Source organism: Chrysemys picta, chromosome 24, assembly GCF_011386835.1.
Source record: "Chrysemys picta bellii isolate R12L10 chromosome 24, ASM1138683v2, whole genome shotgun sequence".
In the NCBI taxonomy this organism is placed as follows: domain Eukaryota; kingdom Metazoa; phylum Chordata; order Testudines; family Emydidae; genus Chrysemys; species Chrysemys picta.
This window is the reverse complement of record NC_088814.1, coordinates 13,675,618-13,702,384: the sequence shown is the minus strand read 5'-3', so window position 1 is coordinate 13,702,384 and position 26,767 is coordinate 13,675,618. Positions and strand designations below refer to the sequence as shown.

The following is a 26,767-nucleotide window of genomic DNA, read 5'->3' as shown; positions in this document are numbered from 1 at the left end:
GGCCCGGCTTGACAAAGCCCTGGCTGGGATGATTTAGGTCCCTTCCAACCCTGATATTCTATGATTCTAAGGACCCAGGTTCCATCCCCCTGAGGGAAGAAGCTCCACTGAGCAGCAGGCAACAGGGCAAAGCCTTGAGCCAGGCCTCAGGGCAGGGATTGCAGGGCTTTGGCTTCTCTTTCTGGCTCTGCCACTGCCCTGCTGTGGGGCCCTGGGCAGGTCACTTCCCGTCTCTGTACCTCAGTTTCCCCGTCTATCCAGTGAAGGGATAGACACTTCTCAAACTCAGTTTGAGCAGTAGTGAGTCTGGATCAGACAATGAATGTTAAACCCTCTGCGCTCAGAAGGACAGTGAGTGGGTGTTTGGGAAAGAACTACTACTGATTTCCTGTTGGGCTCCATCCAAAGCCAATAACTAGGGCTGTCAATTGTAATTTCAATGTATTATCCATATTTTTGTGGATTTTTTTATAGTTTAAAATATATTGATTTCAGTTACAACAGAGACTACAAAAACAACGAGGAGTCCTTGTGGCACCTTAGAGACTAACACATGTAATTGGAATAAGCTTCCGTGGGCTAAAACCCAAATAAATGTGTTAGTCTCTAAGGTGCCACAAGGACTCCTTGTTGTTTTTGCGGATACAGACTAATACGGCTACCCCTCTGAAACAGAATACAAAGTGTACAGTGCTCAACATATATTATTATTTTTTATTACAAATATTTACACCATAAAAAAGATAAAAGAAATAGTATTTTTCGATTCACCTCATACAAGTACCTCAGTGCAATCTCTTTATAGTGAAAGTGCAACTTACAAATGTAGACATTTTTTTTTAAGATAACTGCACTCGTAAACAAACCAATGTAAAACTTTAGAGCCCACGAGTCCACTCAGTCCTACTTCTTGTTCAGGACCAACAAGTTTGTTTACATTTCCAGGAGATAATGCTGCCCACTTCTTATTGACAATATCACCTGACAGTGAGAACAGGCATTTGCATGGCACTAGTGTAGCCGGCGTTGCAAGGAATTTATGTGCCAGTTATGCTAAACATTTGTATGCCCCTTCATGCTTCAATTTCTAGATTGCACTATTGGTTTTTTTACTGTGCAAATAATAATAATACAGGTGCCCCTCCCCCCATCACGATGCTCCACTGCTGCTCCCACCTCCTGGCACCCGCCCCCATGGAGCCACCCCCACCAAGCTGCCTGCCCACTGTCTGCTGCGCAGAGCGGGGGTAGGAGTGGGGGGCTGATGTCAGGGTGTCCCCGATCTGGTAGCTGCTGAGCTGGGGTTGAGGAACGGGGGCACCTGTCTGCTGTTGCCATTGGCTCAGGAGTGAAGCCTGGACACCTGGGTTCCCTTCCTTCTCAGGCCGGGGAGGGTGTGTGGCCTGGGGCTACAGGAGGACGATGCTTGTCCAGACTGACTACAGGTCTCTGTCACTGACCCCATTGCTCTAAGGGATGAGATTCCCTGGGGGTCCCAACATCGGGGGAGCTTCGGGAGCAGCCTGCAGGGAGAGCCCTGCCAGTGTGTGCAGAGCCCAGTCCAGGTGCCCCCGGGGAGTGTGGGTAGGAGAGGGAGTCGCCCCAGCTGGGGGGCAGACAGGCCCAGTGGCGAGAAGCTGCGTTGCCCCAGACTCACGGCTGCTCCCTGCTCAGTTCCAGGATGGATGTACTGAGGAGGATTCTCAGGAGAAAGGCTCCGCTGGTGGCCCTGAAGCCAGAGGGGGGCAGCTGCCAGCATCCCCAGACAGAGAGCTGCCCCTCCATCCCCATGGCATGGGAAGCAGCTCCTGGCCACCCCAGGAGATGGACCTGCTCGGCCTTGCTCACCAGGAGGAAACCAGCTCCCAGGGCTGGTGCCGAGCGGAGAGAGACGACATCCAGGCCAAGATGGAGGTGGCCCAAGTTCAGTCTGGGCAGGCAGGACACAGCCCACGGGAGGAACCAGGCAAGGCAGCTCTGGGTTTGCTTCTGCTGGAAGGCCAGCCCTCAGCCCAGCCGCGTGGGCCAGCAGGAGGCATCCCCAGGGCAGGAGCTCAACTGGTGCCGGAGGGGAGAGTAGCCGCTCCCTGGAGGCTCCCTGCAACACGGAGGCCGAGTGCTCCTCCACTGCAGGTGAGGAGACTCCCTGGGCATGGGGAGGAGCAAGGGGCCATTAACACCCAGTCACTCTGTCAGAGTCATTGGGGGGATCCCAGCCCAGGGGTCTGGCCTGAGCCACGTGAGCCCAATGGCGTCAGCGGGAGTCACAGAGCCACCCCCTGCAGTGGGGCATGGGGGGAGCTGCTGGGAAGTGAGTCCCTGATGCTTTGGGGCAACTCCCAGGAAGGATGGGACAGTGAAGGGCCCCATCTGTCATGGGGCCATAGGGCTGAGGGTCTCTGGGAGGGGTAGTGTGGGGATCTCTCTGCCATGGGGCCCTGGGGCTGAGAGGTCTGTGGGAGGGGCAGTGTGGGGATTTCTCTGCCTTTGGGTGCTTACATGGGAGGGGGAAACATTAAATCTTCTCTCCCTATCCCTTCACACCCCTGTCCTTCCTCTTCCCCCCTCCCCAGCAAGAGTCACCCTCTGCCCTTGTCTCTCTGACGCAGAGATCCCCACGGACCAGTCAGAGAAGAAGGACCTTGCCCCTGAGGAAAAGGCAGAGGAGGATGGAGATCGGGCCACAGAAGGAGAGGAAGAGGAGGAAGACCTAGAGACAGAGGAGGAGGAGAAGCAGGAAGAGGAAGTCCTGACCACAGAAAAAGAGGAGGAGGTGGAGGACCTAGCCATAAAAGAGGGGGAGGACATGACCACAGAGGAGGAGGAAGACCTGGACACAGTGGAGAAGGAGGAGGAGGAGAACTTGTCTGCAGAAGAGGAAGAAGAGGAGGAGAACGTGTCTGCAGAAGAGGAGGAGAATTTGTCAGCAGAAGAGGAGGAGGAGGAGCTCTCCATAGACGAGGAAGAGGACTTGACCACAAAGAAGGAGGAGGAAGAAGAAGGTAAAGGAAGAGGAAGAGAAGGACGTGGCCCTGGTGGAGGAACATCTGATCATGGAGCAAAAGGAAGAAGAGAAGGATCTGGCCATGGAGCAGGAAGAGGAGCACCTGCCTAAGGAGAAAGAGGAGAAGGCCCAGGCCACAGAGGAGGACAAGGAGGACCTGGACCAGGAGGAGGAGAAGGAAGAGGACCCAGTAATGGAGGACGACGAGGATGTGGCCATGCAGGAGAAAGAAGAGAAGGAAGAGGAGGTACTGGCTATGGAGGAAAAGGAAGTGGAAGAGGATTAGGAATTGGCCATGGAGAAGGAGCAGGAGGAAGAGGACCTGGCCACAGAGGAGGAGGAGGAGGATGTGGCCATACAGTGGGAAGAAGAAGAGGAGGTAGAGGACCTGGCTATAGACTAGGAGGACCCAGGAATGGAGGAGGAGGAGGATGTGCTGATGCAGGGGGAAGAAGAAGAGGAGGGGGAGGACCTGGCCATAGGAATGGAGCACGTGGTCATGGACAAGAAAGCAGAAGAGGATGACTTGGATGAGGAGGAGGAGGAGGGCAAGGCCAAGTCCTCTTCCACCTCCATGGCCAGGTCCCCCTTGCCCAGATGCGTAAATAGGGCAGTAATGAGTAGGAGCAGGGGGGGATCTTACCTCTCTCTATAGCATTGGTAAGAGAGATAATGGAATAGTGACAGCCAATTCTGGTGTCCGTGTTTTAAAGGATGGTGTTAAATTGGAGAGGGTGCAGAAAAGAGTCACACAAATGACCTGAGAGCTGGAGAAAATGACCTACAGTGAGAGACTCAGACTGTAGGTGGGTGAAATTTAATGGCCTGGAACATTCAGGAGGTCAGATGAGATGATCCAATGGTGCCTTCGGGCCTTAAGCTCTATGAAACTCTATGAAGCATCGCCTCCCTCCACCCCCCGCTCCGATGTGCTTCACCGCACAGAAGGGTGGCCAGACAGCCTAGAATGACTCTGCTCCAAAGCGGCCCTGGTGGAGAAGACAGTGGTGAGAGTGAGAGATGAGTGAGAGACGGCTGTGGGGACCTGGCGGGAGGGCAGGAGACCTCGGACAAGGAGGGGGCTCCCCTGGGCAGGGCACTGGAGGGGACAGCAGAGAGCAAGTATTCCTGGGGCTGAGGTCTGGGCACCGCGAAGAGGAAATTCTGGGCGTAAGCGCTGGAGGCAGGTGGGGAATTGTGGGACTGGAGGGTAAGCTGATGCTGGGGGTGCAAAGGTAAGGGGCAGCTGCGAGAGGCTGGGCAAGGGCCAAGTTGGAAGGGAAGGAGGGAATCGGGAGGACAGGGCCCAGCTGTGTTGCCAGAGGATCCTGCTGGCTGGGTCTGGGCAGCCTCTCTGGGAAGTGCCCAGGGGTCAGTGGGGCCTGAATCTGACCTTCTCCTTTGGGTCTTACAGGAACTAACTGAGGAGCTGCCCCCGGACTCTGGGCCCAGCTCTGTCCTCTCCAGCTCCATGGACCGCATGTGAAACCTCCCGTACCAGAAGCTCCCGTCCGGCTCCCCCAGCTCCGGTGCTGCTCAGACCCAGAGAGGCTGCCTCCTCCATGGCCAGGTTCTCCTCCACCTCCTGCACAGCCTGCAGTGATGGGTAAGTGAACCCATGGCCACAGAGACCCCATGGGCACGGGTGGGGATTGAATCTGGGCCCTTCACCACGGGCACAAGCTCTGTCAGGCTCCCATCCAGAAAGCCATGGAAGGCTCTGCCTGCAGACACCCCCTCTCCATTCCCACTGCCAGACTCTTGCCCGTGGTGACAATGAAGAAGCAGGAGAACTTCTGCCAGAGAACCCCAGGGCTGCACAGTTGGGTGTCACTGGGACGTCTCTGGGAGCCATTTCCAGTGTGTTCTGGTGGGGTCATTTTCCTTCTCGAATCCAGGGTGTCTCTGCTCCCAGAATCTCAGCCAGGGAGGCCACCCTGCAGAATATGGCCCCGCAGTTTGGCGATGGGCTGCAGGAGTCACCACGTAGGTGTGCAGCAGCCGTAGCGCCTGCACTGACCATGGGCCAAAACCTGCAGCCCTGACAGCCCAGGATACCCCCAGGGATGGCAACGGGAGGGTAGCCTGGGTAACTAGCTGCTGGGCCAGGGCATATAGAGAGAGGACTCAGAGATGCAGCAAACCAATGGCCAGAGAAGTGAAGCATGTAAGGGAAAGAGAAGAGCTAGGACATCTGGGGAGCTACTGCAGTCAAGGGATCCCAGACGGAAGAGAGAAGATGGGTGGGTTAGACACACGAAGTCCTGCATCTTGGTAGGGGTTAGACGAGATGAACCTTGCCAGGGGTGGTGACTTATATGGGCCCGTGGTGCCCCGGCTCCAGCAAATTCAGGGCCCTGCACTCCCTGGCCGGCTGCTGCCACTGCAGGGTACAAGGGAGGGGCAGGCTGAGGCGGCTGACGCGCCTGCGGAGGGAGGAGGCACATAGAATCATAGAATATCAGGGTTGGAAGGGACCTCAAGAGGTCATCTAGTCCAACCCCCTGTTCAAAGCAGGACCAATTCCCAACTAAATCATCCCAGCCAGGGCTCTGTCAAACCAGGCCTTAAAAACCTCCAAGGAAGGAGACTCCACCACCTCCCTAGGTAACCCATTCCAGTGCTTCACCACCCTCCTAGTGAAATAGTGTTTCCTAATATCCAACCTGGATCTCCCCCACTGCAACTTGAGACCATTGCTCCTTGTTCTGTCATCTGCCACCACTGAGAACAGCCGAACTCCACCCTCTTTGGAACCCCCCTTCAGGTAGTTGAAGGCTGCTATCAAATCCCCCCTCATTTTTCTCTTCTGGAGACTAAACAATCCCAGTTCCCTCAGCCTCTCTTCATAAGTCATGTGCTCCAGACCCTTAATCATTTTTGTTGCCCTCCGCTGGACTCTTTCCAATTTTTCCACATCCTTCTTGTAGTGTGGGGCCCAAAACTGGACACAGTATTCTAGATGAGGCCTCACCAATGTCGAATAAAGGGGAACGATCACGTTCCTCGATCTGCTGGCAATGCCCCTATTTATACAGCCCAAAATGCCGTTACCCTTCTTGGCAACAAGAGCACACTGTTGACTCATATCCAGCTTCTCGTCCACTGTGACCCCTAGGTCCTTTTCTGCAGAACTGCTGCCTAGCCATTCGGTCCCTAGTCTGTAGCAGTGCATGGGATTCTTCCGTCCTAAGTGCAGGACTCTGCACTTGTCCTTGTTGAACCTCATCAGGTTATTTTTGGCCCAATCCTCTAATTTGTCTAGGTCCCTCTGTATCCGATCCCTACCCTCTAGTGTATCTCAATACAGACTCCAGCACCCAGGGGCGAAAGCAGTGACGTCTCAGGGATCTGACTGAGCAGGGCTGGCACCCAGCAGGCCCCACAGCTGCTGTCTGCCCTTTAGCTCCCACGCTGAATTATTTAGAGCAGATCAGATACCCTGGTTCATGGGCACCTGACAAAGGTTAACAACACTGTTGTCGGTACCATGGTGGTTTGTTTTCAGACTGTTCATTCCACTAATGACAGCTTAGCCATCAAGGCCAAGCCAGGCGTAAAACTGGAATCTCCCTGCCCATTCACACAACATTTGTGGTGGTGGCGGCCAAAGCTTCATGTCCTCCAGCCTCGAGAGCTGGAAGGGAAGGTTCAAGTGCAGCAGGGGGTAAGGGGCTCTGAATTATTGCTGACGGGACACTGTGTGTTCGATAGAGCAGCTCCAGGGCTGAGACGGACTGGAGAGCTCAACTCCCTCCCTATTCTATTCGGATTCTTATACCACACTCATCTCTGTAGTATCTGAGCACCTTGGATCAGGTTGGAGGGGCAAAGACAAGTAGCAATCTGTGAGGGAAGGGAAGCCTGTTCCGGTGCTGCCTGTTCTAAGGCTAAGTATCCTAGGGCTGTCAATCTGGCACTTACCACCAGGTCTAAATTCAAATTAATTTTCTTTTACGTGACATAGAATACCAGGGTTGGAAGGGACTTCAGGAGGTCATCTAGTCCAACCCCCCTGCTCAAAGCAGGACCAATCCCCAGACAGATTTTTGTCCCAGATCCCTAAATGGCCCCCTCAAGGATTGAACTCACAACCTTCGGTTTAGCAGGCCAATGCTCAAACCACCGAGCCATCCCTCAGAGCATATAGTAGATAACACACTGCCACTGCCAGCAGATCAGAATGCAGTAAATTCAGGATGCTGTTGGAAAATCCAGTTCTGGCGATAAACAGGCAGCTTTGGGTCAAGGTGGAACAGTGCAAGTGAGGACTGTAGTTTCTACAGGCCCCATCTACCCACTCAGAACAAGGTGCTGCATTGCACAGTTTGATCTGTTGTTGCCACGGAACGCAGTACAGCATTACAAATGTATAACTTAGGGGCAGCTTTTGAACACTGAACAGGGAGACAGAGGCTTACGTTCTATTTCTGGCTCTGCTACTAACTTCTGAGCAACCATTGGCAAGTCACTTCCCATCTCTGTGCCTCAATTTCCCTATTTCTAAATGTGGGGAATAAAGATATTGTCTCATCTTTGCAAAGTAATACAATGTAAGGATTAAATATTGTTGTCTATTTAAATCTATCCTGACATTACCTAATCTGTCTTTCCTACTTTTAACTATATCTAAATCTACCCATTCCAGCTTTACCTACCCACCTACCTTTCTATTCCTCTGAGCTCTGTCCAATCTATCTGTCCGTCCAAACTTTATTCCATCTACCAGTTCATCCCAAATGTACTTTAGTTAATCAGTCATCTATCTGATCCATCCCCTCTTTATCTGATCCATCCATCCATCTATCTGCCTGTATGTTATTCATTCATTCCTCTGTCCATCCATCTATTCATGTGAGAGACAAGCCGAGTGAGGTAATATATTCTGTTGTGAGAGACACATGCCTCTGAGCCACCCAGAGCTCTTCTGCAGGTCTGGGGAACTTACTCAGAGTGTCACAGATTGGAATTCCTGTCCCGGATCTGAGGAAGAGTTCTGAAGCTTGTCTCGCTCACCAAGCTAATGTCTGTACCATCTTGGGAGCGACATGACTCCACAACACTACACATCTACCCAGCCGTCCAGCTGCCCGGCCGTGTGTCCGTCCGTCCGGCACCGAGCCGTCCAGCTGCCCGGCCGTGTCTGTCCGTCCGGCTCCGAGCCGTCCAGCTACCCAGCCGTGTGTCTGTCCGTCCGGCACCGAGCCGTCCAGCTACCCCGCCGCGTGTCTGTCCGTCTAGCTGCCCAGCCAGGGCTGACCGCGGCGGGGCGCTGCCCGGTAAGCCGGGCATGGGGGAAGGGACAGGGCGGGCGCAAGCCGCCAGGACACAAGGAGTTTGGCCCACGCGGCTCCCGTAGTCCGGACGAGGAGGGTGGGGGAGGCGCTCAAGTTCCCGTGAGTCTCCTGTGCCCAGGGCTGCACATGCCCGAGCCCCTGCGCATGGGTAGAGGGGGCCCCTCAGCGGCCCGCAGGCATCGCATTAGACACCCCCGCTCCAAGATGGCGGCGCCCAGCGGCGGGGAGGCGGCGGTCGGGCCGGGCGGCTTCGAGCCCTGGCTGGCGGGGCGGCTGGACGTGCTGGGGCTGGACCGGGCTGTCTACGCCACCTACATCCAGGGGCTGCTCCGGGAGGAGGAGAGTGACGAGGAGCGGCTGGACGCGCTGCACGGGGTCCTGGCCGCCTGCCTGGTGAGGGCGCGGGCCGCTCCGCCGGGCGCTGGCAGCTGGGAATGGTGGGGGCGGGGTGCTGACCCCCCCACACACACACACGGGGAGGGGCTGATCCTCCCCCCCCCACACACACACACGGGGAGGGGCTGATCCTCCCCCCCCCCACACACACACACGGGGAGGGGCTGATCCTCCCCCCCACACACACACACACACGGGGAGGGGCTGATTTCCTCCCCCCCCCACACACACACACACGGGGAGGGGCTGATTTCCCCCCCACACACACACACACACACGGGGAGGGGCTGATTTTCCCCCCCCCACACACACACACACGGGGAGGGGCTGATTTTCCCCCCCCCACACACACACACACGGGGAGGGGCTGATTTTCCCCCCCCCCACACACACACACGGGGAGGGGCTGATTTTCCCCCCCCCACACACACACACACGGGGAGGGGCTGATTTCCCCCCCCCACACACACACACACGGGGAGGGGCTGATTTCCCCCCCCCCCACACACACACACGGGGAGGGGCTGATTTCCCCCCCCCCCCCACACACACACACACACGGGGAGGGGCTGATTTCCCCCCCCCACACACACACACACACACACGGGGAGGGGCTGATTTTCCCCCCCACACACACACACACACACGGGGAGGGGCTGATCCTCCCCCCCCCACACACACACACACGGGGAGGGGCTGATCCTCCCCCCCCCACACACACACACACGGGGAGGGGCTGATCCTCCCCCCCCCACACACACAACGGGAGGGGCTGATCCTCCCCCCCACACACACACACACGGGGAGGGGCTGATCCTCCCCCCCACACACACGGGGAGGGGCTGATTTCCCCCCCCCCACACACACACACACACACGGGGAGGGGCTGATCCTCCCCCCCCACACACACGGGGAGGGGCTGATTTCCCCCCCCCCCCCACACACACACACACGGGGAGGGGCTGATTTCCCCCCCACACACACACACACGGGGAGGGGCTGATTTCCCCCCCCACACACACACACACGGGGAGGGGCTGATTTCCCCCCACACACACACACACACGGGGAGGGGCTGATTTCCCCCCCCACACACACACACACGGGGAGGGGCTGATTTCCCCCCCCACACACACACACGGGGAGGGGCTGATTTTCCCCCCCCCCCACACACACACACGGGGAGGGGCTGATTTCCCCCCCCCACACACACACACACACGGGGAGGGGCTGATCCTCCCCCCCCCACACACACACACACACGGGGAGGGGCTGATCCTCCCCCCCCCCCCCACACACACACACGGGGGAGGGGCTGATCCTCCCCCACACACACACACACACACAACGGGAGGGGCTGATCCTCCCCCCCCCCCACACACACACAACGGGAGGGGCTGATCCTCCCCCCCCCCACACACACACACAACGGGAGGGGCTGATCCTCCCCCCCCACACACACACACACGGGGAGGGGCTGATCCTCCCCCACACACACACGGGGAGGGGCTGATCCTCCCCCACACACACACGGGGAGGGGCTGATCCTCCCCCCCCCACACACACACAGGGAGGGGCTGATCCTCCCCCCCCCCACACACACACACACGGGGAGGGGCTGATTTACCCCCACACACACAGACACGGGGAGGGGCTGATTTACCCCCCCCCCACACACACACACACACGGGGAGGGGCTGATTCCCCCCCCCCCACACACACACACGGGGAGGGGCTGATTTCCCCCCCCACACACACACACACACACGGGGAGGGGCTGATTTCCCCCCCCACACACACACACACACACGGGGAGGGGCTGATTTCCCACACACACACACACACACGGGGAGGGGCTGATTTCCCCCCCACACACACACGGGGAGGGGCTGATTTCCCCCACACACACACACACACGGGGAGGGGCTGATTTCCCCCCACACACACACACACACACACGGGAGGGGCTGATTTCCCCACCCACCACCCCCACACACACAGGGAGGGGCTGATCCTCCTCCCCCCCCCCACACACACACACAACGGGAGGGGCTGATCCTCCCCCCCCACACACACACACACACAACGGGAGGGGCTGATCCTCCCCCCCCCACACACACACAACGGGAGGGGCTGATCCTCCCCCCCCACACACACACACAACAGGAGGGGCTGATCCTCCCCCCCCACACACACACACACGGGGAGGGGCTGATCCTCCCCCACACACACACGGGGAGGGGCTGATCCTCCCCCACACACACACGGGGAGGGGCTGATCCTCCCCCCCCCCACACACACGGGGAGGGGCTGATCCTCCCCCCCCCCCACACACACACAGGGAGGGGCTGATCCTCCCCCCCCCCCACACACACACACACGGGGAGGGGCTGATTTACCCCCCCACACACACACACAGACACGGGGAGGGGCTGATCCTCCCCCCCCACACACACACACACACACGGGGAGGGGCTGATTTACCCCCCCACACACACACACAGACACGGGGAGGGGCTGATCCTCCTCCCCCCACACACACACACAGACACGGGGAGGGGCTGATTTCCCCCCACACACACACACACACACGGGGAGGGGGCTGATCCTCCTCCCCCCACACACACACACACACGGGGAGGGGCTGATCCTCCTCCCCCCCCCACACACACACGGGGAGGGGCTGATCCTCCTCCCCCCCACACACACACACGGGGAGGGGCTGATCCTCCTCCCCCCCCCACACACACACGGGGAGGGGCTGATCCTCCTCCCCCCCCACACACACACGGGGAGGGGCTGATCCTCCTCCCCCCCCACACACACACGGGGAGGGGCTGATCCTCCTCCCCCCCCACACACACACACGGGGAGGGGCTGATCCTCCTCCCCCCCCACACACACACACGGGGAGGGGCTGATCCTCCTCCCCCCCCACACACACACACGGGGAGGGGCTGATCCTCCTCCCCCCCCACACACACACACGGGGAGGGGCTGATCCTCCTCCCCCCCCACACACACACACGGGGAGGGGCTGATCCTCCTCCCCCCCCCCACACACACGGGGAGGGGCTGATCCTCCTCCCCCCCCCCACACACACACGGGGAGGGGCTGATCCTCCTCCCCCCCCCCCACGACACACACGGGGAGGGGCTGATCCTCCTCCCCCCCCCCCCACACACACACGGGGAGGGGCTGATCCTCCTCCCCCCCCCCCCACACACACACGGGGAGGGGCTGATCCTCCTCCCCCCCCCACAACACACACACGGGGAGGGGCTGATCCTCCTCCCCCCCCCCCACACACACACGGGGAGGGGCTGATCCTCCTCCCCCCCCACACACACACACGGGGAGGGGCTGATCCTCCTCCCCCCCCCCACACACACACACGGGGAGGGGCTGATCCCTCCTCCCCCCCCCCCCACACACACACGGGGAGGGGCTGATCCTCCTCCCCCCCCCCCCACGACACACACGGGGAGGGGCTGATCCTCCTCCCCCCCCCACACACACACACGGGGAGGGGCTGATCCTCCTCCCCCCCCCCCCACACACACACGGGGAGGGGCTGATCCTCCTCCCCCCCCCCCACACACACACGGGGAGGGGCTGATCCTCCTCCCCCCCCCCCCCACACACACGGGGAGGGGCTGATTCTCCTCCCCCCCCCACACACACACACGGGGAGGGGCTGATCCTCCTCCCCCCCCCACACACACACGGGGAGGGGCTGATCCTCCTCCCCCCCACACACACACACACACGGGGAGGGGCTGATTCTCCTCCCCCCCCCCACACACACACACACGGGGAGGGGCTGATTCTCCTCCCCCCCCCACACACACACACAGGGAGGGGCTGATTCTCCTCCCCCCCCCACACACACACACACGGGGAGGGGCTGATTCTCCTCCCCCCCCCCCACACACACACGCGGGGAGGGGCTGATCCTCCCCCCACACACACACACACACACGGGGAGGGGCTGATTTCCCCCCCACACACACACACACGGGGAGGGGCTGATTTCCCCCCCCCACACACACACACACACACGGGGAGGGGCTGATTTCCCCCCCCCACACACACACACACACACGGGGAGGGGCTGATTTCCCCCACATACACACACACACACACGGGGAGGGGCTGATCCTCCCCCCCACACACACACACACGGGGAGGGGCTGATCATCCTCCCCCCCCACACACACACACACGGGGAGGGGCTGATCCTCCTCCCCCCCCCCACACACACACGGGAGGGGCTGATCCTCCTCCCCCCCCCCACACACACACGGGGAGGGGCTGATCCTCCTCCCCCCCCACACGACACACACGGGGAGGGGCTGATCCTCCTCCCCCCCCACACACACACACGGGAGGGGCTGATCCTCCTCCCCCCCCCACACACACACACGGGGAGGGGCTGGAACCAATGGGCAGGGGTCGGGGAGAGCAGCTCAGTTCCCCCCGTCTCTTCTGCGTGTTAATTTCTCCCTGGATCGAACTCCCTCAGGGGTTGAGGCCCTGTGGGATTTTAACCCCAGCCCTGACGCCGTAAACGCTGAAGGCATCCCCACGTGACCCCCAAATTGCCTCACTTGTGTTGATACCCTACCTTAGTCCTAGGGTCCATCCTGTTGATGATTATTGATCCCCATCCCCACCCCCCTTTTTCTTGTACCTCTGTCTCTGGGCCTTCTGTCTGTAAAGGGGGTTAAACCCTGACTTGTGTCATTTCAAGACTGTCCCCTGATAGGGTTAAATCTTGGGACCCATGTGGTTATCCTGTGTTTTGCTACAATCTCCCTGACCTTGCTCTCTCTGGCTATACGGTACCCTGGGACTTTCCTTCTCATTCCCCTGATACCCTCTTCCTGTGACCGGTTGGCTTTGTCCCATGGGAAGAGCTTAATCCCGATTGACTTCTCTGCTTTTTCTGAGACTTCATGCAGTTGTCTGTTTATGAGGCTGGGTGCTTAAGATTTTGCAATTCTGCTCATTTACTGGTGTGTCTAGGGTTAAATCATCTTTGATTCTGAGCCAAATAACATGGTACAGTCCTGTAATAGGCCCTTAAAACTATATAAGACCAGCACAGCCTTCTTCCTCAGTTGTGGGAAGTTAGCTTTTCGGGCCTCTAGTAAGATGTTCTTAAATGATTCCCAATTTTCATTCACACTTTTCTGATTAAATTCTTACTCCCAGCTGATTTGGCTCTTATCTGTTTTCAGCTTTGTGAAATTGGTCCTGTTAAAGCACCAAGTATATGTATTGCTGGTCTGGGCTTTATTCTGCTTGTACATTATAAATGTGAGCCAGTCGTGATCACTTGTACCTAAGCTACCATTAATTTTTAGTTCTGTGACCAGTTCCTCTTTCTCTGTTAGGACGAGGTCTAACATAGCATTCCTCCATCTTGGCTGCAACACTTTTTGGGTTAGGAAATTGTCATCTATTATGTTTAGAAATGCCAAGGATGTTTTGGTCCTGGCAGCATGAGACCTCCAGCATGTGTCATTCAGATTGAAGTCCCATGTGATCATGCAGCTTTTTTTCCTACACATTGTAGATAGGCATGTAAGCAGGTGGTCATCCTGTTCCTTAGTGTGATTTGGTGGGTTGTAGCAGACACTAGCTAGTACCCTGTCTTGTGCTTTATCTGTTAGGATCTTGAGCCATAAGCATTGAGGATCATTTTCTTCTGAGTTGTCGGTGACTCGGAAGCAGGTAATGCCGTTTTTGACGTAGTGCCACTTCCTCTCTCCTTTTGGCCCCTTGATCCTTCCTCACCATTTATTTTAACATTCCTGTCATGCAGCTCATCCCACCAGGGTTCAGTAATGCCAACGTGATCGAATTTATGCTCATAAATGAGCAATTCCAATTCCTCTCGTTTGCTACCCAACTCCTAGCACTGGTGTGTCAACAATTCAAGAATTTCTTCTCTTCATGTCCTCTGGTTTCTTGATTAATTTTGTTCTTAACCTCTTGATTTTGTTGTCATATAAAATAAATAAAAATAAATTAATGGAGATATCCTATCTCCTAGAAGTGAAAGGGACCTTGAAAGGTCATCGAGTCCAGCCCCCTGCCTTCATTAGCAGGACCAAGTACTGATTTTTGCCCCAGATCCCTAAGTGGCCCCCTCAAGGATTGAACTCACAACCCTGGGTTTAGCAGGCCAATGGTCAAACCACTGACCTATCCCTCCCTCCTTTTTACCTTCCCTTTTGCTATTCGTTTAAACCCCTCCTGATGACTCTAGCCAGCCTTTTCCTGAGGAGACTGGTTCCCCTTTACTGAGGTGGAGACCATCCAAACTACACAGCCCCCTCTCCCCATAGAAAGTGGGCCCATGTTCCACAAAACTAAAGCCCTTCACCCTCCACCACTTATCTAAGCCAGAAGTTTACTTCCAGAATCTTCTACCTTCTCTTCCTTCTTCCTTTGCTTGAGGGACAAAAAGGATCTCCAAGAAGATGGCTTTGCCATGAGGCCTATAAAAACAACAATTGGGCTGTTCGTTTGCTGAGAGCACTGCCTATCATGCTGACCAGTATTGTCTCTGTTTTCTTGTATTCCCCGGCAGACTGTTTGTATCCACCTGTTGGCTTTTGTCTTATCCCTAGTCTGTACGCTGTTTGGACAGGAACTGTCTTTCTGTTCTGTTTGTCCAGTGCCTAGCATGCCGGCTCCTAGGACAATGTAGGGGAGCTCCAGACTGTCATAGGTGTGTGGAGCACCAAGTGAAACAGCTCTCAGCTGGGTTATGCCACACAGCACATCTGGTGCCAGTGCTAGTGCTGCCACCAGGGGAGCTGAACTGACGGAAAGAGTAGTGGCATGTTTTAGGCAAAAGTCACCGTGACAATCTTCGAGGTGGTGGTCCCTTTCAGAACAGCGCTCAGACCGACTGTTGATGGTGGGAAGCTTCTGACTTGCTGCTGCCCATGTTGTGCCTGCTCTGCACTGCAGGCAAAGGGCACCGCTTGCTAGGGCTATGAACCCAGCACACCCTGCCAGCGCTGAATCTCACTAGAGTAAGAAAAATACTAGCACAGCATCTCCTGAAACGCTGCAAAGTGATCAAAACCTTCGTGCTGATGTTTGTGTGGGGATCACGTGAACGCACACCTGAAGGCTATGATAGATATTTAAACTATGTAAGGGCCTTGGAAAATTGCTCCGTGTTGGCAAAAGTATATGTGTTCGCCCCAGTTCAACAAAGAATTTAAGATTTGCTTCTATCCCATTAACTCTTCATACTACACTTAAATCTCTACTTCAGGCTTGTCTCTTGCTGTTCTGATTCTTTAGGAGTCTTTTATTCATGCTGATTTTAAAGCAGACTGACTTTCAGTTCAGAAACTGAACATCTCTGTTTTTCTTACTAGGAAGAAGATCTGTTACCAGATGTCTGCAGGGAAATAGTCGTGAAGTGGTCTGAAACTCAGAATGTTGGAGTAAGAGAAAAAAAAGAAGGTAGTGTTGATGCTTTGCATGTCTTAGTCAAATAGCACGTGTAATACAAGGGACACTGTCAAGATGAGACTTGCACCTAAAAACCCTTAGCTTTGTTAGCAGTAAACCCTGCGATTACTAATCCAGTTGCAAATCTCATTTAATGTTCATTGGCATTGCTGCGTTTTTGCCTTGCACTCTGCTTAGAAGGGTTGGTTGGTTGTACTGCTGCTGTTTGGGTTCATAGTCCTGTAGGGGGAAGAGAATACTTCTTCTATTAGATTGTGTAAAACCTTCCTTCACAAAAACCTACAGCTTGGAAACCTAGGTGTAGCGCGTAGGTGCTCAGGCCTGGACCATGCAACCTGTCTTAGAGGGGTTTGCTTCTTTGTTTAAAGAAATATGTAAGTAAATTTTCCTGGCATAGCTATGTGGTTAGGGGGATGATCAGTATCAGAATGCTTATACCAGTATAGTTTATGTTGATTCCACAAACTGCTGGCATAAGCATTTTTATACTGATAGAGGTGTTTAACAAGCACCTTCGTGCTTTTGCCCATGCTGCCCCTCATGTCTGGGAGGAGCACCACATAAACATCCACAAAGCTACCTCATTATCCTCTTTCAAATCCCTCCTTAAAACTCATTTGCTGTGATGCTTACAGAAAATTTGAGAATAGTTAAGCAGCTGGTGTGGTGAGACCACGGCCCATCATGAGGACCAGTATTGTGTCCGTGTTTCCTTGTGCTCCCCCTTTCTGTATCCATCTGTTGTTTCTTGTTTTATACTTAGATCATAAGCACTTTGAGGCAAAGTCTTTTTGTTCTGTATCTGTACAGCACCAAGCATGGTGGGGTCCTGCTCTGTGACTGGGACTCCTAGGAACTACCACAACACAAATAACAACCAATAACTATTCCTGGGGGAATTCTGTGCCAAAAAAATTTAAAAAATTCTGCGCACAATATCTTCAAATTCTGCAGAATTCTGCATATTTTATTTGTCAAAATAACACAATATAATCACACCAGTTTCAATTATTTTTGGTCATTTATTTCAGAATACCTGTCAGCAAGTATGTCTGTAACAATGCAGACAACAAAAAAGATTCAGGAAATGCTTTTTGACAAATAGATTCCTTACTAGACATATTGATAGAGAACTCTGAGTAATTCATTTAAACTACAACACAGGACTGTATTTCCAGCACCCCTCAGAAGCAGTGCAAAGGCTGGGGGGAGTCAGGGGTAATGGAGGGGCTGAGGGAAAGGATAGTATTTGCTGGGAAGGAGCCTGGATGTGAACTTGGAGGGTTGTTGGGGGTGGGTGAGAAAAGTCTGGAACAGGTTTTTTGGGGGGCCAGGTAGGTACTGTTAGGGAGCTTCCCCCAGGCAGGCCCTGGCTGACCCCTAGCCTCACCCATTCAGCCTGGCACATCTGTCCCGTCCCCATGTCTCCTTGCATCCCCTATCCACATGTGTTCCTCCACCTCCACTCAGACACCTACTCCCGCATCTCCATATGGCCCTGCACCCCCCTCCCCTGTCCCAATGTGTCTTCCCCCACTCAGCTACTCCCCTGTGTCCCTGCACCCCCTTCCCTATTCGTCTCTGTGCCCCCACTCAGCCAACCCCTTCCTTCAGTAGCTCTGCACCCCCTTCCCCTCTGTCCCTGCACCTCCCTCCCCCCTGTGACCCTGCGCCTCCACTCCCATTCAGCCCCTGCCCCAGTCTGTCATTCCCCCCACTAGCCCTTATGAGCCGCTGTCTGCCCCTGCAGCAGCCCCACGCTATCTGTCCCCCTATAGCCCCTCTCTCCTGCCCTGGCCCGACAGGCGCTGCAAAGAAGGCAGGCTCTTTCTCTTCCCTAGCTGGCTGGGAGCTGCTGTGTTCTAGTGTCACAGCATCCTCTGGTGGGCAAAAGGCAGAACTGCAGCAACATTCTTGCACAAAAATTAAAAATATGCATGGCTCATTAATTCTGCGCATGCGCAATGGTGCAGAATTCCCCCAGGAGTAAATAACACACGAGGAACGGTTTTCTGGTTAGTTATACCAGCATAATTCAACTGGCAGAACTTTACAGTGCAGGCAAGGCCTCACCATTGGGCCTACACTGTATTGACTATTTTTGTAGAGTCTAAGACCAGAAGGGACCATCTAATTTGACCTCCTGTGTATATCAGGCCATTACATTTCACCCAGATACCCTTATATTGATCCTGATAACATCAGTTAAACTAAAGCATTTTAGTCCTGTGGAGATTCATCTATTGCATTCCACGGGCAGAGAACAGGAGAAACTGAGGTGCCACCACTGCCTGAGGACTGTGCAATGGTCAGGAAATGATGAGATGCCCAGATGGCTCCAGCAGGTGGACCATGGTCTATGCTGCAGAGGAAGGTGGAAAACCGCAAAGGTCCCTGCCAATCTGACTTGGGAGAAAATTCCTTCCTGACCTCAGATCTGGTGATCAGTTTGACTGTGAGCGTCAGCCAGGCATTGAAGACACCAGCTTCTCCATAACACTATACCCCATGGGCTCACCCAACTGGTATCCTGGTTCTAGCCATGGCAGATCTCAGATGCTTCAGAGGAAGGTGGAAAAAAAATAGCTTCCCAGATTGCAATTGTGCCTCAGGGAGGAAATTCCTTACTGAGCCCTGCAGGAGACTGTCTGAAGCATAAGATTAAATTATAGTGATCAGAATATGGAGCTACAGGGGTCAGAAACATGTTGAGGGCAATGCTGGTCTCCCCCTAGCCCGTGAAGGAAGGGCCTGACCTGGGATTCACAGATTCCAAGGCCAGAAGGGACCATGACCAGCGAGCCAGGCTGGTCAATACACTGAATAGATTGAGCTCCTTAAGCCACACGTCATAGAGCTTGTTCTCCAGCCTCTGGATCTCTTCTGTGACATTCCTTTGAACTCTTTCCAGTATGTCCACATCTGCCTTGACGTCTGAACACCGGAACTAGGCCATGTTCTAGTAGCCGTCTGACTATGCTCAGAGCATTTCCCTCTTCTGTTTTAGATTCCCCTTTTTGTGCAGCCACAGTTCACGTTGCTGTAGCACTGCACTGAGGGCTGCTTTTGCCTTTTAAAACTATTGGCACCACGTGGGCAGTCCTCCAGCCCTTGGGAATTTCCCCTGTATTCCAAGATTTATTAACATCTAACGTTAGTGCGTCAGACAGCTCCTCAGCTAGATCTTCGTCGAGCAGGCGGGGCTCAGGGTTTCTCAGAAAGGATAGGACTAGTTACCTGGCCTGGTGATTTGGAAGTGTGGTATTTTTAGCAGTCTGCTTGGGTACATATGGTAAATCCTTTGCTCCATCCACAATGTCTGGGATGGGTACACCCTCCAGTGGACCTTTTTTATTTCGAATATGTTCTAAAAATGCCTTCGTATTGTCTTTAACATTATTGGCCATTGATTCCTTTGGCTTCAGTTGCTTACATATTTTAACATGTGACTTATTACTTACCATTTATTTTCCCTTCTTTCCATCCTTTAGATATTTTTAGGTTTTATCACTGCTTCCGCATTTCCTCGTATGGCTTCTTGCCCGATGTAACTTTTTTCATGTCTGTGGAATTGTGGTCTGATGGGGTCTGCAGACCTCACACTGATCAGGAAGGGGAGCCAAGGGTGGTCAGTCTAACCTGATTGCGAGGGTCTGAGCCATTTCCTCCAGCAGCCAGTGGCTTGGACTCCTCAGCCACAGCTCTGAAATAACCCAACTCCCTCAAGCCACAAGTTCAAATCTCAGCAGCGTCCAGCTCCGCCCTTCATTTTCTGAAGCACACAGCTAGAGTTCCACACCTGACTTGCTGGGTTACAGCTTTAATAGTGTCCAACCTGTCTGCTCTGTGAACTCTGAAGATCACATGGCAATTTTTGTAAGCGGAGGGATTTCATTGGCCAAAACTTTCTTTATTCACACACACTGTGCTGGTTGACTATTGTGCTCCTCCCCAGAGGTGGCTGCATTTCAGTTGTGCTATACATGTAAAGTGTGTGAAACACTTTGATTGAAAGGCTTTGCAGACAAACACGCCAGCCGTTGCCTATTGAAAAAAGGCACCTGGCCTCTATCTGGCGATGTCAGACACTGGCCGCAGTGGAGGCACTCATTAATGCCCTGATTTCTCTCCTTCCCAGATGAGATCCAGGCAATTGCCAGCATGATCGAAAAGCAGGCCCAGATCGTCGTGAAGCCAAAGGAGGTTTCCCAGGATGAGAAGCTGAGGAAAGCTGCTCTCCTGGCTCAGTATGCCAATGTAACAGATGAGGAGGAATATCCTTTCCCTACCACAAGGCCCATGTTGAGAATGTGCTGGCCACCTTCCCAGGCTGCTTTTGAGGGTGAATGTTTAAATCTGCTTCCCGTGGCTTTCTTGCCCCTTTGGATTTTAGTTAGTGACCTAGGACCACTCAAGCCCCCTTCGATTCTGTTGTAGCTGGTTTGGCAGGAGTGGTATTGCTCCGTGTTCTGTGCAGCACAGTCTGAATGAGCCATGGAAGCAAACTAAAGGCAGGGAACTATTGTGCTGAGAAACTTTCATTTTCTATCACTAGTTTCCTGATGGCAACATCCTACGTCCTGCTAGATCAGAGCAGATCATTGGTCCATTGAACTTGAGCCCTTGCCTCTGGCAGCAGTTGCTACCTGATGTTTTGGAGGAGGGTGTAAAAACAGCTCTCATGCGCCTATCCAGTTGTGCAGTGCAGGTTTGGGTAGCAGTGGGGAGAGACTTCCTGCCCCCTCATGTGCACTGACCTTGGCATCCCCCACCTCCATCCCAGACCCCAGCAACAATATGAGCTGGGCCACAGCCTGCAATGGCTTGTGAGATCTGTTCATGGAAGCAGTTTCCAGGAATAGAATGGGCTGGTCACAGCAGCCCACTCAGCTAATGTATTGTATGCAGCCTTCGCTTTCTGCAGAAGACTTTCAAGCTGCTCCTCTGACAGGAGTGACTGGGGGGGCAGAGGGCAGGCTTTCCTGTGGAGAGCTGGGTGTATTGAAATAACGGGACTTGTACCTGGTGTTCTTGCCGAGGAAAAGGAGTGCGGACTCCTGGGTTCCATTCCTCGCTCTGCGGGACACTGAGCAAGTCCCTTGATCAGCTTCTGACACCTCAGCAGTTTTGTTGAAAGGATGAATGTCTCCCGTGTTCTGAGATCCTAGGACAAAGGAGACTCGGGGTGCAAAGTTCCATTAATAGTCTCCAAGTTTCCTTAGTTCTCTCACTGGAGCAGATGAACAGGACGGAGCCACTGCAGCAGCACTAACGATTGGATCAGAAAAATGTATCCTTTGAAAATCCCAGCTTGCTAGGCACTGAGGCTTTTCTGGAAGGACTGTAAGTTCTGCATTGAATTTCCCTTTGTTCTCTCTCCCTCACCTGCTTCCTGATGTATAAAAATCTGAAAGGTCCCATTCCCCGCTGCTGGGTTTTGTTACCTTGGAAACGCAGCTCTTCCCTGCAGACCTGGTGAGGAAAGGAGGAGTGACTTCTTCGGATCATTACCCTCTTACTAACCACATTTCACTTAAGCATCTGACACTCACTGAGGGAGGGGAGGGACTGGAGGGAGCGCTCCTTGAAAGATTCAGCCCTGTCCCCCTTCAGTTACACAAGGAGAGAGCCCAAGCCACGGCTGGGGCAGGCTCACAACTGGTGCAAGTCATCCGAGCTCCTTTGAGTCAGCGGAGCTGATTTACCCAGCTGAGGATCTGCCCCTGTTGTTGGGAGGTTCTTGTGCAACTCTGCACAGTGCTTTGTACTGCTAGTTACTGGTACGACCTCTGGGGTGGGTCAAGTTCTAGGGTTAGTCACACTTGTACACGTCGCCAGGATGAGCACCTCTGTATAGCTATCACTGTGCCCACAGAAGGGGCCCACTTTACCTATTTATGTAGATTTAAAGTAATTACAATGCTGCTTAGCCCTAACATCATTAACAGACAATACATAAAAATCCCATCAGCTTTCACAGGCACTGGCCATCTGTCACCATATCAGTTTTTAAGATGTCCTGTTAAGGGTACAAAACCTGTGCTCAGAGCAACAAATACTCTTCCAGCAAAAGAGGGGTGTAACCGGCTTGCCATTCCTGATTGTTCTAATGGAAAAGCCAAGCAGCACCTCCCTTGCTATGCCCTCCGCCCCAAACCTTCAGGCTTACTTCATAAAGAAGCAAACGCTGAGGGCACACATCCATTGCCCTCCCTTTGCACATCACGTGTAGCAGAAGCCATGGCTACTGGTATGCAAGCTCTGTTACTCTGCAGAGCGGAGTTCTGACCAGGTGAATGGGGCATGACAACACAGAGCAGTGTGGGCAGCCAGATTCCATGTGCATCTAGATGGGTGCTGCCAGGGCTTAGGGAGGCAAATCCTCTTCACCCTGGCCACAGCACAGCAGTAGTGCCTGATGGCAGTGCCAGTGATGTGGCTCAGCAAGGCAGGGGGCATAGTCGCTGTCTATAGCATCACTGCACCCTAGCACACGGGAGTTTGGGGGGGCCCAGGAGTGGGGCTGGTGGAACTACTGCCTAGTCCCCTCACCCCACGGTGATGTAGTGCAGGAGCTAGGAAGGCTGTTTGTGGTGTCAGCTGTGAAAAACCACTGCTCAGCAATCTGAGGGTGAATCTCTTCCCTGGCCCTTTGACAGCCCTCTGCTGCGGCCGAGGGGCTCCGGCGGTGCACTGGGGCTAGCGTTTGGCAGACTGTGAAGTGAGAGAATCTTCTCTGAAGAGCGGCTTCCAAGCATGCTGCTTTCCTGGGCACACAGCAGTGGAGCACAGCTTGGCTGCACATAGCACCCGGACCCAGAAGCTGCCTTTAAGTTTCTGCAAAGCAGCCATGGAGAGAGTGCAGTGTGGACTGCTGACCCTGGTAAAGGAAAGCCGCAATATTAGGTGCTACTGGAAAGGGGGGGGGGTCTGGAATAAGGCAGCCCCCACTCCAGCCTGTGTGCACTAACTCCTACACACCAGTTTAAATATATACCCACGGAGAGAGAGCATTGAAAAGAGCCCAGGGACCTACATGAGCCCAGCCAAAGCGTGTCCTTTATCCTCCTTACCTTGCAACCAGCGTTGTTCCGTAACACAAATGTGGAGGCTGTCGTAAACGCGAGGAAGCTGGAGAGAGATTCTCTGCGGGACGAGTCCCAGAAGAAAAAAGAGCAAGACAAACACCAGCGAGAGAAGGACAAGCTGGCCAAGCAGGAGCGGAAGGAGAAGGAGAAGAAGAGGACACAGAAGGGCGAGCGGAAGCGATAGCTGTGATTTTTCCTGTTGGACTCCTTCAAAGGATAGAATAAATTATGCATAGGGGGTGTTTTAAACAGAAACTCTGGGCAGATGGCTGGCAAGTGGGTCTTGGAAGCATTTTCCCTTTTGTTTACACAGACAAAAAAAAAATGCCAACACTTATATGCAAACTGTGCTTGTGGTGTCAAGTGTGCTGGTCAGTTGTTGTGGCCAATGTCTGTACCAAAGAACTGTGAAGTGGCTGAATTAGTTTTTAAAATGTCATATTTTACTTTTGACCACTTAAAAAAACCCTGGGGGAAGCTGTTGGAGGAGCGTAAACTCTTGCCTCCTTGTATTGCTCCAGGAAAGTCATGCTACTGGGGGTGAGCACAAGCAAAGCCCCATTTCCAAGGCATGTCCTGGGGCCTTTGATGGATGAGCTGCTAGTGGGTGGGTGTATATTTATTTTCAAGTTTGACTTGCTTGGGCAAATAGCTTTTCTTCGACAGTGAATACAATCTGTGGTTTCCTCTGTGGCTGAGGTGAAGGTTTGTGCCTGAGCTGGGAGCATGTCCCATGGATGCTGCAAGCCTGAGAAGTAAAGCCCCAGGGAACGTAGGGCTAAGAACCAGGCTGGAAAAGGTGATAACTGGAGCAGTTGCCTACAGGCTCATACTGATCCTGTTTCGCACAAGAGGGCCCCTGTACTGGGGAAGTGCCTTTGTACCCTCTAGGTTATAGTAAGCAGCAGTATAAAGATTCTGAATTTTACCATCATCGTAAGCCTTGATGCTGGTAGGCTGAAAATCAATTGTTTCTGAACTGTGGGAAACGCTAGTGTGGGGTTTAAAAAAAAAAAAAAAGTCTCATAGGCTTTGTCTGTACTAGGACTTTTTTCTTAAAATTTCCTACAGCTGCTCCGAGTGCTAGCACCACGGGATGTTCCAGAATCCACTGGGTACTGATCTTCTGCCCCAGTGTTGCCTAACTCTGCTTGGAGCAGCTCTAGAAAGAATGGTGGTTACAATGCTGCTGGCCTGTCTAGCACTCCCACGGTGGAGCTGGGTCAGTAGACCAGCCCTGGGGCTGTTTCTGCTGAAAAGTTAATGGCTGGTGATCAGTGGCTTTCAGCCTTTCCCCTGAAAAGCTTATCAGGCTCCTGCAAAGGGACACTACTTGGATATCCTCAGCTGTGTTTGGTGGTGGTCAGAGACTTGCATTATTTTTCAAAGTGGCATTGGAGGACAACAATGTGCATCTGCCCTGGTCATGTGCAGTCTAAACTCCTTGTTGGGTCAGCATGTGCTACCCTTGCAAACCTCTTCCCTTGGTGACACTAAGCAGCTACTGTTCTCACTGAATGCTTTCCGCACAAATCTGATTAAAGGGCAGTGTGTTCTATTCAGCTAACTGCTGGGAATGTGACTATCCACCTGTGTGACCTTTTCACTCAGACAATAAAATGGTGCTTGGCTGAGATTAAGGAATGTTTTACTTTTTCCTGGCTCCATTCCCCTAGAACCAGAGCACTACAGCAAATAAGTGTTAACATCTTCCACGTTATACCCCCTCTCCCTCAAATAAAATACTGATGTGTTTGATGCTGCTTCTGATTTCTTCTAAAATATCCAAAGCATTTTAAAACACATTATATGCTGCAGAGTAAGAATAATTTGCATATTTTAGCTACTCACATGTGGCCTAGCTTCACCCCCAGAGTATCATAGATGAACTCAACAGTTTTACGTCATGGAGGAGTTTGGCACATTTTATAAATCCTCCACTCATCTCAGTGTAAAGTGGAGTAAGTGCACTGCAGTCAGTGGCTAATTGCTCCCCCTGGCACCAAGTGTATCATGTGAACATGATGAAACCCTATTATGAGTGAGAGACTCTGGCTGTGGCCAGGTGTGGTGCTGGTAGGTGGAGGGAGAGAATTCCCTAATAGATCTGTGGGCAGAAACAGGAGCCAGGCCCTCCCTGGCCTCCACAGGCCTCTCTGCTCACTGAACCTCCACACAGCAAGCAGAGATCAGAGGGGGGCTACAGGCATTTTTAAGTAAGTGTGGCCAGACCACACTTCGTGTCTATGAGGTGGAACCCAGGCCCCAATAAAAAATTCACCCTCCAGGGTTCCTGAGAAAGCAGCCTAGAGAAAGGAGTCACTGACATGCAGGAGTTAGGGGTGATTCTAATGGTCAAATAGACCAGAGGCCTCCCCTATTGTTCTAATCCCTAAGAAGGAAGAGTCCATTAGATTGTATGTGGATTGTAGAAAGCTAAATGTTATCACAGTGTCTGACGTGTACCCTGTGCCTAGAAGGGACAAGCTGGGAAGGACCCAATTCCTGACTACAATTGACCTCATTAAAGGTTAGTAGCAGAAGCCTTTGGACTTGGATGCCAGACTCAAATTGGCATATGCCACCCATTTGTACCATGGGCATGTACCTGTTTCCTGGTCCTTTTGGCTTCAAGGCGGTCCTAGCTGCCTGCCAGAGGCTGGTAGATCGGTTAGTCGATGGCCTGGGGGGATTGTGTACTTTCAGTCAGATCTGCAATGAGTCCATGATCTAAGGTGGGTGCTTCACAACATTCTGACAGCAGGCCTGACTGTACAAGTAGAGAAATGCAAGGTGGAGCTGGCAGAAGTAGGCTCTCTCAGCCATAGATGGGGGAGGGGCTGTATAAAACCAGACCCTGTCAAAGAAGAGGCTAAGAATTGGCCCACACCCCAGACAAGAAAATAGGCACAATCCTTTATTGGATGGCAGGATATTATTGATGGTTCGTCCTACATTTTAGTATTCTGACTGTTCCTGTCACTGATCTGTGTAAGCAGGGGAAGCCACACAAGGTTGTGTGGTCCAAACAGCATCAACAGGGCTTTTATGAACTGAAAGAAGCCCTGAGCACAGACTCAGTTCTAGCATGCCCAGGCACTGACAAGTCTTTTATGGTATTCACAGACAAAGTGGTTACTAACCTTTCTGTAACTGTTGTTGTCTGAGATGTGTTGCACACGTCCATTCCAATGCAGGTATTTGTGTACGCCAAGCACAAAGAGAAAGGAGGAGGAGTACTTGTGGCATCTTAGAGACTAACAAATTTATTTGGGCATAAGCATAGCTTTCTGAGCACAGTTGACAAATTTTTCCCTTAGCGGTGTTCATCGGGTTAGCTCTAGCGCTTTCTGGCACCGCTCACTCATGATGCCGGTATAAGAAAGAACAGTTACCTGTTCCATAACTGGCGTTCTTTGAGATGTGTTGCTCCTGTCTATTCCACAGTAGATGTGCATGCTCCCCACTTGCACTGGTG

At 53.4% G+C, this 26,767-nt stretch overlaps 2 protein-coding genes across 3 annotated transcripts in view; one reads left to right on the top strand and one right to left on the bottom strand.

The window, feature by feature from the left end:
• The window catches only part of LOC135977338 (rho GTPase-activating protein gacV-like), a 954,030-nt gene that overhangs the window by 138,384 nt on the left and 788,879 nt on the right, over window positions 1-26,767 (bottom strand). The gene's annotated exons all lie outside the window — the stretch shown is intronic.
• Window positions 7,800-25,047, top strand: CCDC43 (coiled-coil domain containing 43). Its single transcript, XM_005282873.5, has 5 exons — window positions 7,800-8,694; window positions 16,105-16,192; window positions 20,340-20,475; window positions 21,433-21,491; window positions 23,286-25,047. Exons 1-5 carry the CDS (start codon window positions 8,053-8,055, stop codon window positions 23,471-23,473), a joined length of 1,113 nt encoding a protein of 370 aa, XP_005282930.2. The 5' UTR covers window positions 7,800-8,052; the 3' UTR covers window positions 23,474-25,047.